We start from the raw sequence: 13176 nt of genomic DNA, 5'->3' as shown, positions 1-13176 counted from the left end.
CTTGGCCAGACCTGACTCACGAGTCAAAAGACATCATTACTCTGGACCATGTTTCTGTGTAAATATCTCATGTCACATCGTAACTCACCCGATAAGTACAAGCTCAGGAGCAGATGAACCAGATCCAGAAGACAGAAATAAATCAGCTCACACCAGAGTAATCAAGGACAGAGGGGACAGTAGGGACAGCTGTGATTTGTTCTTTGTTTGTTAAACTTCAAAATGCTGTGTGTTTTATTACAATCCAGTTTATTAGAGATATTTGTCTAATTCAGGAGTGGGGAAACTGCGGCCCCTTTGAATCCCCTATTGACACACTAAAACACACTTTTTACGAAGACTCAGGGTTTATTATATTGATTGTGTTTTAATGAAAATGGTTGTTTGAACCTGAAAAACCTGGCTGTCTTCATAGCGTTGTGAAAGAGTGTGGTAAAACCATTGGGTGTAATAATATCCTCAATCTGTTTATAACAAGGTCGGTGACCAAATAGGCCATAGGCTAGCTCTTAGAAAGGGCCTAGAAAATGACTTCCGTCCCAGGGTCCTGGGAAATACTTTTTGTTGTGGTTTCTATCAAGTAAAATAGTTAAACTTCTTCCACCAAAAGTTCCTCAAGCGGGAACTTTGCAGTTAGTGGGTAAATCGTCTGTTGAAGTTGGGAAATGTACGAAAATATGCAAATGTTAGCCTCTCATAACATCTTTCACTCAATTTATCTCAGAAAGTGAAAGGGTCACACTCTTCATTTTTGGCACATAGACAGACAATACAATGAACATTTGATATGTGAAATATCAGGTTGATGGGAGTGGTAGTCTTGAATTAGTCATGTGTTAAAAAAATCATAATTTCTAAATTATCTCATATTGAAACAAGCTCACCATTAGGGTTGTGTTCAAAATATCGATACGGTGATAGGTCGTCACGGACTCCTTATCGATACTGAGTCACAGTATTGATATTAAAAAAAAATAAAAATCTTATTAGGCTACCCCAAATAAATTGTCTGTTTGCTGTAACCCGAGTCAACATTTTTCAAGTGGCTCGGACGGTAGGCAAATTCTTATTTTTTTTACTTTGAAGGCAAAAAACAAGATCCAAATTTTGTCATCTTTTGAGTCGGAGTGACCACCAGGGGTCAGGCTTCAACAGTCAATGAAGGAAAACGTCTCTCTCAACCCGATCGGGAGACTAAATCTTACGATTTTAAGATATTTCAATCGACATTTTGTACGCCGCTATCCTTTATTTTGGTAGCGAAGGCGAGCGGGGGGAACATGCGGGGGACACGGGCGCCGCCATGTTTGTTGTGATGACGCTGCTGGGGGTGTTTCAATCCCAGAATGCATTTGCATAAGTCCAATTTCACAACCTGACAGAGGCTCACATTACTATGGACATGTCAGTGGCGCCGAGAAGGGCAAACCAACTTGTAAAAAGCAATATCTCGGCTCTTACGCGTGCCCTGTTTTGTTACAGACGCATGTGGAGGACTGAATATGAAGATGCGCATGCGGTGCGCAGTGCGTTATCAGTCCTTTGGGATGATTGATAGGTCTACCAGCGTGATAAAAATATTCGACACGGCGGTTTAGGAGAGACCGGTCGGTGAGTCGGCGAAATAATTGAAAAATAAAAGATTTTGACGTTTTTTCAACATAATACTGATATTTTGTTTTCGGTCGGCTAGTTTCATAGCGGGTCGGTCGGGTTACGGCAAACAGACATATTATTATTATTTTTTTTAAGTTTTGTGGCCGTAGGCTTTAAACGAGGTGGAATAGTTCTTTTAATATGCTGTTTGTACTGTGCTCCTCTCAGACGAGGTGAGAAGGAGCTCTGGACCTGGTCAGAAGCTGATCTGTGCAGAAGATGCTGCTGCAGCATGTTCAGACCATGATAATTGCTTGGCAAGTTACATGCAATACTTTAGTAGAATGTGTTCCTTATATTTGTATTTGGATCAGTTGGTTGGATGTATGAAGTTATTAGAGCAGAATGGATTTATAAATAAGTGCTTTGTGGATACATTTTTGTATCCAGAGTAAAAACATGACCTAATTTTTCATATGCTACATTTCAGATTCGACTTCATAGGCCCTTTTACTGATACTAATAAAAAAAATATTAAAATAAGTTCCAAATTCTTTATAATAAGGCTAAGCAAAAAATTATGTCTGTTTGCCGTAACCCGACCGACCCGCTATGAAACAAGCCGACTGGAAAAAAAATATCAGCATTTTCTTGGAAAAATGTCAAAATCTTTTATTTTTCAATTATTTCGCCGACTCACCGACCGGACTTTTCTAAACCGCCGTGCTTAACATTTTCCCCGTGTTGTTAAACCTGTCTTTCATCTCAAAGGACTGAGAACGCACCACGCAACACATGCGCTTCTTCATATTCAATCCTTCACATCCGTCTGTAACAAAACAGAACATGCATAGTAGATATCATATTGCTTTTGACAAGTTTGTTTGCGTCCGTCGGCGCCACTAACCTTTGTGTAGGACATGTGTTTCTCTGTCAGGGTGTGAAATTTGACTCACGCAGATGCATTCTGGGATTGAAACACGCCCAGTAGCATCATCACAACAAACATGGCGGCGCCCGTGCCCCCGCATGTTCCCTCCGCTCGCCTTAACTACCAAAATAAAGGAGAACGACGTACAAAAGGTCGATTGAAATGTCTTAAAATCGTGAGAATTAGTCTCTATTTTTTTTTGCCTTCAAAGTAAAAAAAATAAGAATTTGCCTACCGTCCGACCCAGATGAAAAATATTGACTCGGGTTACAGCAAACAGACAATTTATTTGGGGTAGCCTAAGTTCAAAATTCTTTAATAATAAAAAATATCCCAATGTACACAAATTCAATAATCAAACAATATCACGAGCGCCACAATAGGCTACTAGCAGAACATAGTTTAATTATGGATAAACATCATACTATCAAATAAAAACTGTATCTAGACAAAAGATCTGGACAAATTGTGATCAAGGAAATGGTTTCCTCGGCAAAATCGATGTTATCCGTAATGAAGACAGTGGGAACTTCAGGACTGAAGCCCTTAGGAATGACATTTTCCTGTTGTACCTGCAGTTGGGCAACACAGGTCTTGCGAAGTGCTGTTAAGGTAAAAAAAAAGTGCAGAAGAAAAGGCTAGTGTCAAATTAAAGTCCAGTATCTGAGGATTATAAAAATGTAAAACAATAAATCTTTTGATGAGGGATTCTCAAGAAATTGCATTTTGAAGATTTTCACCCAAAAAACAGGATTTTGAGATCTCTGCAAAAGCACAGTATTGCAAATTCTGGATTCAAAGGACATTTAAGACATAAAAAAGTATGTTTTAAGGGCCACTTTGTGTAAATATTCTCAAAAGTTTTTAACTGGACTTAGTTCAGAGGAGTTACACACCTCCTGAGGCCCATCTACCTCATCAAGGGACCAATCACGGACAGGTTTTTTTTAATTATTATTTTTTTCTTTTCTTTCACTTTGAGGACAGGTGAAATGGATTCCTCTGAGGCCTTTGGGCTGGAGGCCGAAAGGTCAAAAGAACTGTTGTCTATTGCAACAACCTTATTGGTCTTATTGCCCATCTCTGCCAACTCTGACCAGATACGTTGTCAAGGTTGGCATTGATGGCGGAAGCTCATTCCTCAAGGTTTGTCTCAACCTTGAGAGACAAGACAATGAGTTATCCAACCCAGCTTGCCAAAAGGCTCAGTGACAAGTTCAAAGACTCAGGGGTCTGTAAACTCATGATTGTGGCCATGGTTGAGGAGGCTAGTGAGAGCTGCAGTGATCTCAAGTCTGTTGGATCTTATTGAACTGAACACAGCCTTGAGATCAGAAGATACCAGTTACAGGCAAATGTATTCTTGGGATTGGGCACAGCTGCTTGGACATATCCATGCCCCTGGTGTGAGCTGCCCAAATCAGACTTTGCCAAACCAGACCTTCTGCTTGATGGTGGCAGACTGCGAACTCTTGGCTCCATCAGAGCTTGAGGCATGTATGAAGCTGCAGCAGCTAATCACAGGGGCAAGAATAAGATAAGTTCAGCAATTTTTTACGGCTGTGAGCAAATGCCCCTCTGCCATCCTCTCTGTGATCTCGAGGATGGCTCTGCTTGACTTGGTGCCACCGATGGAACTGCACCTAATGCTAGGTGTTGTCAACAATCTTTATGGTTGTCTTGATGGAAGACTCAAGAGTAAGGGAAGTTCCATCACTGCAAAAGATTGGGCAGATTCCCTGGGACTGGCCAGGTCAGCCCACTATCGAGGACAGTTCAACACGTGCAGGACTTTTTTGTCCAAGACTGACAGACTTTGATAGTCTCTGGGTTGGAAGCAGTTTCAAAAGAACCATGAGACATAAGGACAATGTCCACTGCACAAGTGTGTTGTAACCTACAACTCATGGCACCAGTAATTGTTTCTAGCCAAATTTTCTTGTCTTTCTGTGATTTTTCATTGTCTGTTAGAATTTTAAGCTTCTTTCTTTCATGTTTCAGAATGAATAACATACATAAAATAGTTTTTTAAAGAAAATAATAATAATAAAAAAAAACTGTCCGTGATTGGTCCCTTGATGAGGTAGATGGGCCTCAGGAGGTGTGTAACTCCTCTGAACTAAATCCAGTCAAAAACTTTTGAGAATTTTTACACAAAGTGGCCCTTAAAACATACATTTTTATGTCTTAAATGTCCTTTGATTCTAAAATTTGCAATACTGTGCTTTTGCAATGATCTCCAAATCCCGTTTTTTTGTGTGAAAATCTTAAAAATGCAATTTCTTGAGAATCCCTCATTAAAAGATTTATTGTTTTACATTTTTATAATCCTCAGATACTGGACTTTAAATTGACACTAACCTTTTCTTCTGCACTTTTTTTTTACCTTAACAGCACTTTGCAAGACCTGTGGCTAGACTACTTTCAAAGTTGTGATAAAATGTAAAATACCAACTGTTGTAAAAGACAAGTGCCTTGATGTGAAGTTAACCAATGAGAATGTGACCCGCCTATTCCATAATTTGTAATAAAACCAACCTGCAAGAGAAAAAACTTTGTGAGACCAAGGAGGGTCGCCAGGCTGCTTACAACAGCCTTGGCGACCCGGCCCGACGGTTTCTCCCATGCATGCTACACAAAAGTCTGACGTTTCTGTATCGTTTCATATTCTAAGTTGAATTGTGTTCTCTCTGTGTTAAGGAATAGCATTGGTTTATTTCTAATTTCTTGACAAAAGTTTACAATACTGTCAAATGATGCAATGTGACCAAGATTATTCAGTATCTTCAGTACATGAGATGCACTTGTGAGATGTCCAACTGTTAGTCCAAGGGCCAGTGATTTTGGTATTTGTTTATAGCCATCAGAAGCCAGATAGACTATATCTTGGTATATGGACAGAAGCTTGAGTTCAATCTGGCCTGACACTTCTTGTAATTCGCCCAAAGTAGGATCTTCTGATGCAGTCACTATCCAGGCAAGGAGGTTAAAAGGTTCTCGAGGCACATCTTGGTGACATTAAACTCCTCAGAAGTAGGAGGCCACGTCCACTGAACACCTGGCTTTTGTTTAACAGTGTTCTTTGTTGCAATTCCAGCAGAGTACAATGTGTGGAGGAGGTCTCTTTGCTCCTTGTCTAGTCCTGAAGTCACATGCTCAAGGCTTGAAGTGACATTGTCTGTTCCTGAAGATCCTAAGTCACTTTCTGATGCAGAGTCTAAATCATCTAAAACAGTCCCAGTTGAAAGCGTTTCAACATACACAAGTTCACTCTTATTTCTCAGAGTTGGCTGATGAAAGGTGATCTGAGGATAATCCGCTTGAATCTTTGACTTAAGCTGGTCATTCCTGTCATTAAAAAGTACCGGTAAGTGTGATGTACAATAATTCTGTGGAATGCTGGTGAATGAGATTTCAAAGAAAAACATATATTGACTTCAGAAAATTCCCAGGTCAAGGCCCATTCCTACAGAACTGTATTGATGATCCTCCAATGTGTTTTGGATTAGGAACATTTTTCATGGACCCACAAGTTCATTATTCAGTCCAAAACAAAATCTTAAAATTTAACGCTTCAAGTTTTCATTTTTATTTTGATATCATTGTATCATCATTATTGAAAATGAACATGATGACATGTCCCCAATATTTTCCCTCGGCCGAGCTACCGTTAGTCATAGAAATGCATTTTAATTTCTTATTTCCTATGTATTTTGTTAGACAAGACGTCACGACTGCCACTACTACTACACACGTCTGTTATTTAAAATAAAACGAGTAGTGTAGCGTATATAAATTGAGGTTTACTCACCAGTATGATTTGTTCTTCAGTCTCTGCTTGGCATAGAACAGCTGTCTTTTGTCAGTAAAACTTTTTGTAGCAGGAGATAGCAGAGGACATTCACTGTCCAACATGTGTACGATGTGCAACACGGCGTTGTTCTCTCCCGTTCAGCGAGATCCACTCTTTTGCGATCGTCCTGAATGTGTCCCATCGTGTTTGAGTCATGACGCTGGTATATTCGTAACAATTATCTACAATATGCAAACAGCACGCAGTATTTTCCTCTGGATTCGGCGATGCGTGCTGCCGTGTTCGAAAGGGCGCCGCCATCTTTGTTTACAAAAAGACCGGAAATAAAATCATCATCCTTACCGTTGATTGGTCGGAACTGGGTCTGACGCTTCACACTCGTAGTGTAAAACTCCGACATTCAAAGTCAAAATACAAAATAAATACAGGATTTCTGTTTGAGGAAACTTGAGGTAAGCATGCTGGTGTGCTACATTTTCAGAATATGTTGAGAAATTTTATTTCCCAGGACCCTGGAACGGAACGACACAATACAGAAGCTAGCCGATGGCCTAAAAGCCTCCTGGCTTTGGTCACCGACCTTGTTCTGGCAAGAGATTCTGACAGATCCTGTTCACTCACTGCACTCACAGTTCGAGGCCCTGCCCTCTGGCAGGCACTTCACCATGCCCAGATGTAGAACCAATAGACCAAAAAACTCTTTTATCCCCACAGATATTTTCACTCTGGAGACCTTGTCACTGCTGAACTTTACCTGTACCTGTACCTGTACTTGTACTTGTACCTGTGCCCTGTTCCTAATACAACTATACCCTGCTAAATACTGTGATGTTTTGTATGTGAAAGTTTTTAAACTGCTGGCTGTACTAGAATTGCCTCTCAGGGATCGAATTAAATAAATCTATCTATCTATCTATCTATCCTCAATATTTAACTCATTACTATTGCTCCTGTTTTGACTGAAAAGCTTTTCATAAGCACTGCATTTAACGTAATAAATGTATTTTAGTTGTAGCTAATACAACATCAGTATCTAAAACCTACAATAAATTGTTTTTGCATTATCATTCATTTATACAAAAATAATTTAAGACAATTTGCCAAATCTCTTGAGTGGTGCCTCCCTGCTGTAATGTTTCCCTGTTGTGTTTGCATTGTGGCTGAAGATTTGACCTATAAAAGTGGCGTGAGAGAGCTCTCCTCCTCCTTCTCTCTCACACACACCATGGAGACACCAGAAGACGAGCTGTGCTTTCCTCTCATCAACAACTCGTGCAAGAAGATCAAACACTCCAACACAAACGCAGCCTTTTCCTTCACTGTGCTCACCATCATCACCCTGCTCACCGTGCTGCTCAACCTGCTGGTCATCATTTCTATCTCCCACTACAGGCAGAGACCAGCCACTGCACACGCACTTTCATTCAGAATGCTCATAATTATAACAATGGGCATGTTCAGTTTATCAGAAATATGTTTGCAGGCTCAGGGGTACTAGGCTTCTGTAGTCCAAGCATTAGAATATTTTTGAAATGTCAGTCATTGTTGATTGTAATACTGATATCATGTTATTTAAATGTTGCTCTATTAATACAGCAATAGTGCAATTCAAATCTGAATATTATATATCACAAAAGAAACAAAAATCATCCTTTTTATCAAATTAAATCCAGACAATTTCCAATTTTTTTATCAACTAAACTCATCATATTTCCTTACAGTGATGTAATTTTGCTTTAAATTAATTACACGTCTCTAAAATTACAGACCTCTGTTTCTGTCCTTAAACCAAACATTCCCATTATAATGCCATAGACACAAGTTCTTTTCTGATTATTGATTATTTCATTATGATTCAGATTTCTCTCTTGCAGGCAGCTCCAGACATGTACCAACCTCCTCCTCCTCTCTTTGGCCTTCTCAGACCTGATTGTGGGTATGCTGCCGATGCCGGTGGAAATCCTCCTTTATCATGGTTGTTTCTATATGGGTGACTTTGGATGTAGCATGTATGGCTTTGTTAGCTTTCTGGTGGTCAGCGTCTCTGTGGGCAACATGGTTATGATATCTATAGACCGCTATGTTGCTATATGTGACCCCATGTTTTACCACACAAAAGTCACCTACATACGTGTGCAAGTCTGTATGATTTTCTGTTGGTTATTTTCAATAATTCATGCCATCTGGCTGTCGAGGGAGTTGCTTCAGCAACCTGGCATGTATAATACCTGTTACGGAGAATGTCTAATTATTGTGAATAAGATTGAAGCAATGTTTGACCTAGTTGTGACTTTTATAGCACCAATCAGTATAATAACAGTGTTGTATCTGAGAGTATTTGTGGTGGCCGTGACTCAGGCTCGAGCATTGCGTTCTCAAGTTACATCTGTGTCAATGCAGCATTCAGCGGCCAAGACATCGGAGCTAAAAGCTGCAAGGACACTCGGCGTGGTGATTGTCATGTTCATCATTTGCTCTTGTCCATATTATATTTTTACTCTGTTATTGGACAGTGGTCTCACAGACTCATCAGGGGTTACGGAATTATGGCTGATATATTTAAATTCCTGTATAAATCCAATCATCTATGCATTTTGTTATCCATGGTTTAGAAGAGCTATTAAAAGCATTGTTACACTGCAGATTTTGAAGCCAGGCTCCAGTGAAATTAACATTTAATAAAAGTACTGAAAGTATTACTCAGGAAGTAATACAATATATATGTAATTCCTCAATTATTTTGTTAGCATTAAACTATTTTTATGAAGTTGTGTAGAGCAAGACGGTATGAAACAGGATAGTTGAATAAAAACGGATGAATTTATAAAGTGTCCTTTTTTTGAAAAAAATAAATAAAAATGAATCAAAGACGGGCACAGAATTCTCATGGGAGAGAATAAAGTTTGATAAATAAATGGTCACTAGCACTTTTCTACCTTCAAGGCACGCATCAATGAACCATTCACCCATTCACACACCAGTTGGAAGTAGCACTGGGAGCGAAGCGTGTTAAGTGTCTTGCCCAAGGACACTTTTTGTATTACCACGGCTGCTGGTTCTTGGGTGACTTTGCATGTGCTTTCAATAACTTCTCTAGCTTCCTTGTTGTTAGCGCCTCAATAAGAAATATGGTTCTTACTTCTGTGGATCGGTATATAGCCATTTGCGATCCCATGTTATACCCTTTCAAAGTTACAGTGACACGAGTAAAAGTGTGCATTTTGCTGTGTTGGACATTTTCAATTATTCATGCTAGACCAAAAACTCTTAAATCCCCACAGATATTTGCCTTCTCAACAACACTGGAGAGCTTGTCACTGCTGAACTTTACCTTTACCTGTACCCCCTTTACCTGTACGCGTAACTGTACCATCTAACTAATATAACTATCCCCTGCTAAATACTGTGATGGCTGTGCTAGAATTGCCTCTCGGGGATCAAATTAAATAATTGTATCGATCTAAACTCATTGCTACACTCATTACTATTGCACCTGTTTTGACTGACAAGCATTTCATAAGCTCTGCATTTTTCGTAATAAATGTATTTTAGTTGTAGCTAATACAACATCAGTGTCTAAAAACTACAATAATTTGTTTTTGCATTATCATTCATTTATACAGAAATAATTTAAGACAATTTGCCAAATCTCTTGAGTGGTGCCTCCCTGCTGTAATGCTTCCCTGTTGTGTTTGCATTGTGGCTGAAGATTTGACGTATAAAAGTGTTGTGAGAGAGCTCTCCTCCTCCTTCTCTCTCACACACACCATGGAGACACCAGAAGACGAGCTGTGCTTTCCTCTCATCAACAACTCGTGCAAGAAGATCAAACATGCAGCCTTTTCCTTCACTGTGCTCACCACCATCACCCTGCTCACCGTGCTGCTCAACCTGCTGGTCATCATTTCTATCTCCCACTACAGGCAGAGACCAGCCACTGCACACGCACTTTCATTCAGAATGCTCATAATTATAACAATGGGCACATTCAGCATTAGAATATTATTGAAATGTCAGTCTTGACTGTAATACTGATGTTATATTATTTATGTTGTATTGGTGCTAGATTACATATTCCATGTTTAAAAAAACAAAACAAAGCAAGCTAAAATGCAGGCTATTAATATAAATCAGTTCATTTTGATTTTTAAGTAACACAATCATGAGTTTCAGGCATGATTTGAAGGAATTGGCAGAGCAACAGTCCTCTATCAATACAGCAATGGTGCAATTCAAATCTAAATATATCTCTTGAATGAGGAAATGCCCCAACAAAATAAATTGAAATCATCTGTTTTATCAAATCAAGACAATTTCCAATTTTTTTGATCAACTTAACTCATTATATTTCCTCACAGTAATGTCATTTTGCTTTAAATTAATTACACGTCTCTGTCACATAAAATTACAGACCTCTGTTTCTGTCCTTAAACCAAACATTTCCATTATAATGCCATAGACACTTTTTTTTCTGATCATTGAGTATTTCATTATGATTCAGATTTCTCTCTTGCAGGCAGCTCCAGACATGTACCAACCTCCTCCTCCTCTCTTTGGCCTACTCAGACCTGATAGTGGGTATGCTGCCGATGCCAGCGGGAATCCTCTTTTATCATGGTTGTTTCTATATGGGTGACTTTGGATGTAGCATGTGTGATTTTGTTAGCTTTCTGGTGACCAGCGTCTCTGTGGGCAACATGGTTATGATATCTATAGACCGCTATGTTGCTATATGTGACCCCATGTTTTACCACACAAAAGTCACCTACAAACGTGTGCAAGTCTGTGTGATTTTCTGTTGGTTATTTTCAATAATTCATGCCATCTGGCTGTTGAGGGAGATGCTTCAGCAACCTGGCATATATAATACCTGTTACGGAGAATGTCTAATTATTGTGAATGAGATTGAAGCAGTGTTTGACCTAGTTGTGACATTTATAGCACCAATCAGTATAATAACAGTGTTGTATCTGAGAGTATTTGTGGTGGCCGTGACTCAGGCTCGGGCATTGCGTTCTCAAGTTACATCTGTGTCAATGCATCATTCAGCGGCCAAGAAATCTGAACTAAAAGCAGCAAGGACACTCGGCGTGGTGATTGTCATGTTCATCATTTGCTCTTGTCCATATTATATTTTTACTCTGTTATTGGACAGTGGTCTCACAGACTCATCAGGGGTTACGGAATTATGGCTGATATATTTAAATTCCTGTATAAATCCAATCATCTATGCATGTTGTTATCCATGGTTTAGAAGAGCTATTAAAAGCATTGTTACACTGCAGATTTTGAAGCCAGGCTCCAGTGAAATTAACATTTAATGAAAGTACTTGGATAGTTAAATAAAAGTGGATGCATTTCTAAAGTGTCCTATTTTTGAAAAAAATACAAATAAATCAAAGACAGGCACATTTTTATATATAAGAGTATCTGTAGTAGCTGTATCCCGAGCTCGTGCAATGCGCTCTCGAATCTCATCACAGTGTGGCCAATCGCAATAACGGTTCAGAAACCTGAAATGAAAGCCGCAAAAACACTTGATCATCTTGTTTTTTTTGTTCTTGTCTGTATTATTGTTTCAAAGTGGCAGCTGACAGTAATCTCTTTGGAGCTTCATCTGGAGAGGCTGCTCTCTGGCTTATATACTTGTGTATATACTCATACACTCATATACTCATGTATCAATCCCCTTATCTATGTGTCTGCTATCCCTGGTTTAGGATTTTGACCTTTAAAGGTGCCATAACATGCTTTTTTTCACGTTTCGTAGTCTATCCTAAGTGTATAATTGATAATAATAAGGGTTGTGCAACACCCTTAACATAATAGTTAAAGGCGGTATGGACGATTTTTCGCCGATTTGAGAACGCAGGCGAGAACGCACTCCCCCGTGTGGACTGATACAACACACACGTGCGTTTGTTTATTAGCGCAACGGAGCGCATCGCACCGCTCGTCTCCCGTAGATTTCTGTCCACTTCTGTGTCAGCTCGAACTGTTTTTCTCCGTCTTCATTTTGCCCCGTACACTGAGGGAACTATATTATGAGAGATCCATGCGCTTAGGCACGCGGAAACGTGGGGACGAGCCTGACGCGGCTGCAGGTGAGCGGTAGGTGCGTTTTATGATTGATACGTGGCAGGACAAATGATTTATCCACGCCACGAGGAAATATGAAAAAAATCGTCCATACCACCTTTAAGAAATATCACCCATACCTTGGACCCCCTCACCAACCCGGAAATGCGAACGGCTTGGTTTGATATTCGCCCCCACCCTTGCGAAGAGCGATCTGGCTCCCCCGCCCAACCCGTGACGTAGTCTCAGAGCGCGTGTGTGCCCCGCCCACCCGTGACATAGTCTCAGAGCGCGTGTGTGCCCCGCCCACCCGTGACGTACGAATGATGAATAATAATAATAATAAAAAGAAACCAGGCAATAACAAAGACTTAACGCATTCCATTCCATGGAATGGCTCGTGCCAATAAAAAAGAAATAAAAAATAGCTTAAATGTACTCAAACGTACAGTCGTACAGATAAACAGAGGACTGGCGCACGACTTTGTGGACTGGTGTCAGCGGAACCACCTCCTCATCAACGCGGGAATACCAAAGAGATCTTGGTGGACTTCCACAGACGCCACTCTGCTGCCCCCTCACCAGTGAACATCCAGGAACGGGACATTGAGAGAGTGAACTCATACAAGTACCTGGGTCTTCATCTGAACCACAAACTGGACCCGACTCATAACACAGACTCATACAGGAAGAGCCAGAGTCGGCTCTACCTCCTGAGGAGACTCAGGTCTTTGGAGTGACAGGGCCACTCCTGAAG

General features: G+C 40.1%; 2 protein-coding genes across 2 annotated transcripts; both read left to right on the top strand.

Moving 5' to 3' along the window:
• The first annotated feature begins 7566 nt into the window (after window positions 1–7566).
• On the top strand, window positions 7567–9020 carry LOC140383556 (trace amine-associated receptor 13c-like). Its single transcript, XM_072466000.1, has 2 exons — window positions 7567–7733; window positions 8216–9020. Exons 1-2 carry the CDS (start codon window positions 7567–7569, stop codon window positions 9018–9020), a joined length of 972 nt encoding a protein of 323 aa, XP_072322101.1.
• Window positions 9021–10109: 1089 nt separating this feature from the next.
• Window positions 10110–11662, top strand: LOC140383555 (trace amine-associated receptor 13c-like). Its single transcript, XM_072465999.1, has 2 exons — window positions 10110–10264; window positions 10858–11662. Exons 1-2 carry the CDS (start codon window positions 10110–10112, stop codon window positions 11660–11662), a joined length of 960 nt encoding a protein of 319 aa, XP_072322100.1.
• Window positions 11663–13176: the final 1514 nt, after the last annotated feature.

The sequence above is a fragment of the Eucyclogobius newberryi genome, unplaced genomic scaffold (assembly GCF_026437365.1).
Source record: "Eucyclogobius newberryi isolate DKJ021-1_F unplaced genomic scaffold, fEucNew1.0.hap1 SCAF_539, whole genome shotgun sequence".
Taxonomy (NCBI): domain Eukaryota; kingdom Metazoa; phylum Chordata; class Actinopteri; order Gobiiformes; family Gobiidae; genus Eucyclogobius; species Eucyclogobius newberryi.
Note: the sequence above shows the minus strand (reverse complement) of the source record. Positions and strands in the feature narration are given on the sequence as shown.

Bases quoted from the DNA above. Each gene is read 5' to 3' on its own strand.
- LOC140383555 (XM_072465999.1), top strand. From the start codon at position 10,110: ATGGAGACACCAGAAGACGAGCTGTGCTTTCCTCTCATCAACAACTCG. The intron at 10,265-10,857 runs GCAGAGACCAGC...TCTCTCTTGCAG, and splicing joins ATTTCTATCTCCCACTACAG to GCAGCTCCAGACATGTACCA.
- LOC140383556 (XM_072466000.1), top strand. From the start codon at position 7,567: ATGGAGACACCAGAAGACGAGCTGTGCTTTCCTCTCATCAACAACTCG. The intron at 7,734-8,215 runs GCAGAGACCAGC...TCTCTCTTGCAG, and splicing joins ATTTCTATCTCCCACTACAG to GCAGCTCCAGACATGTACCA.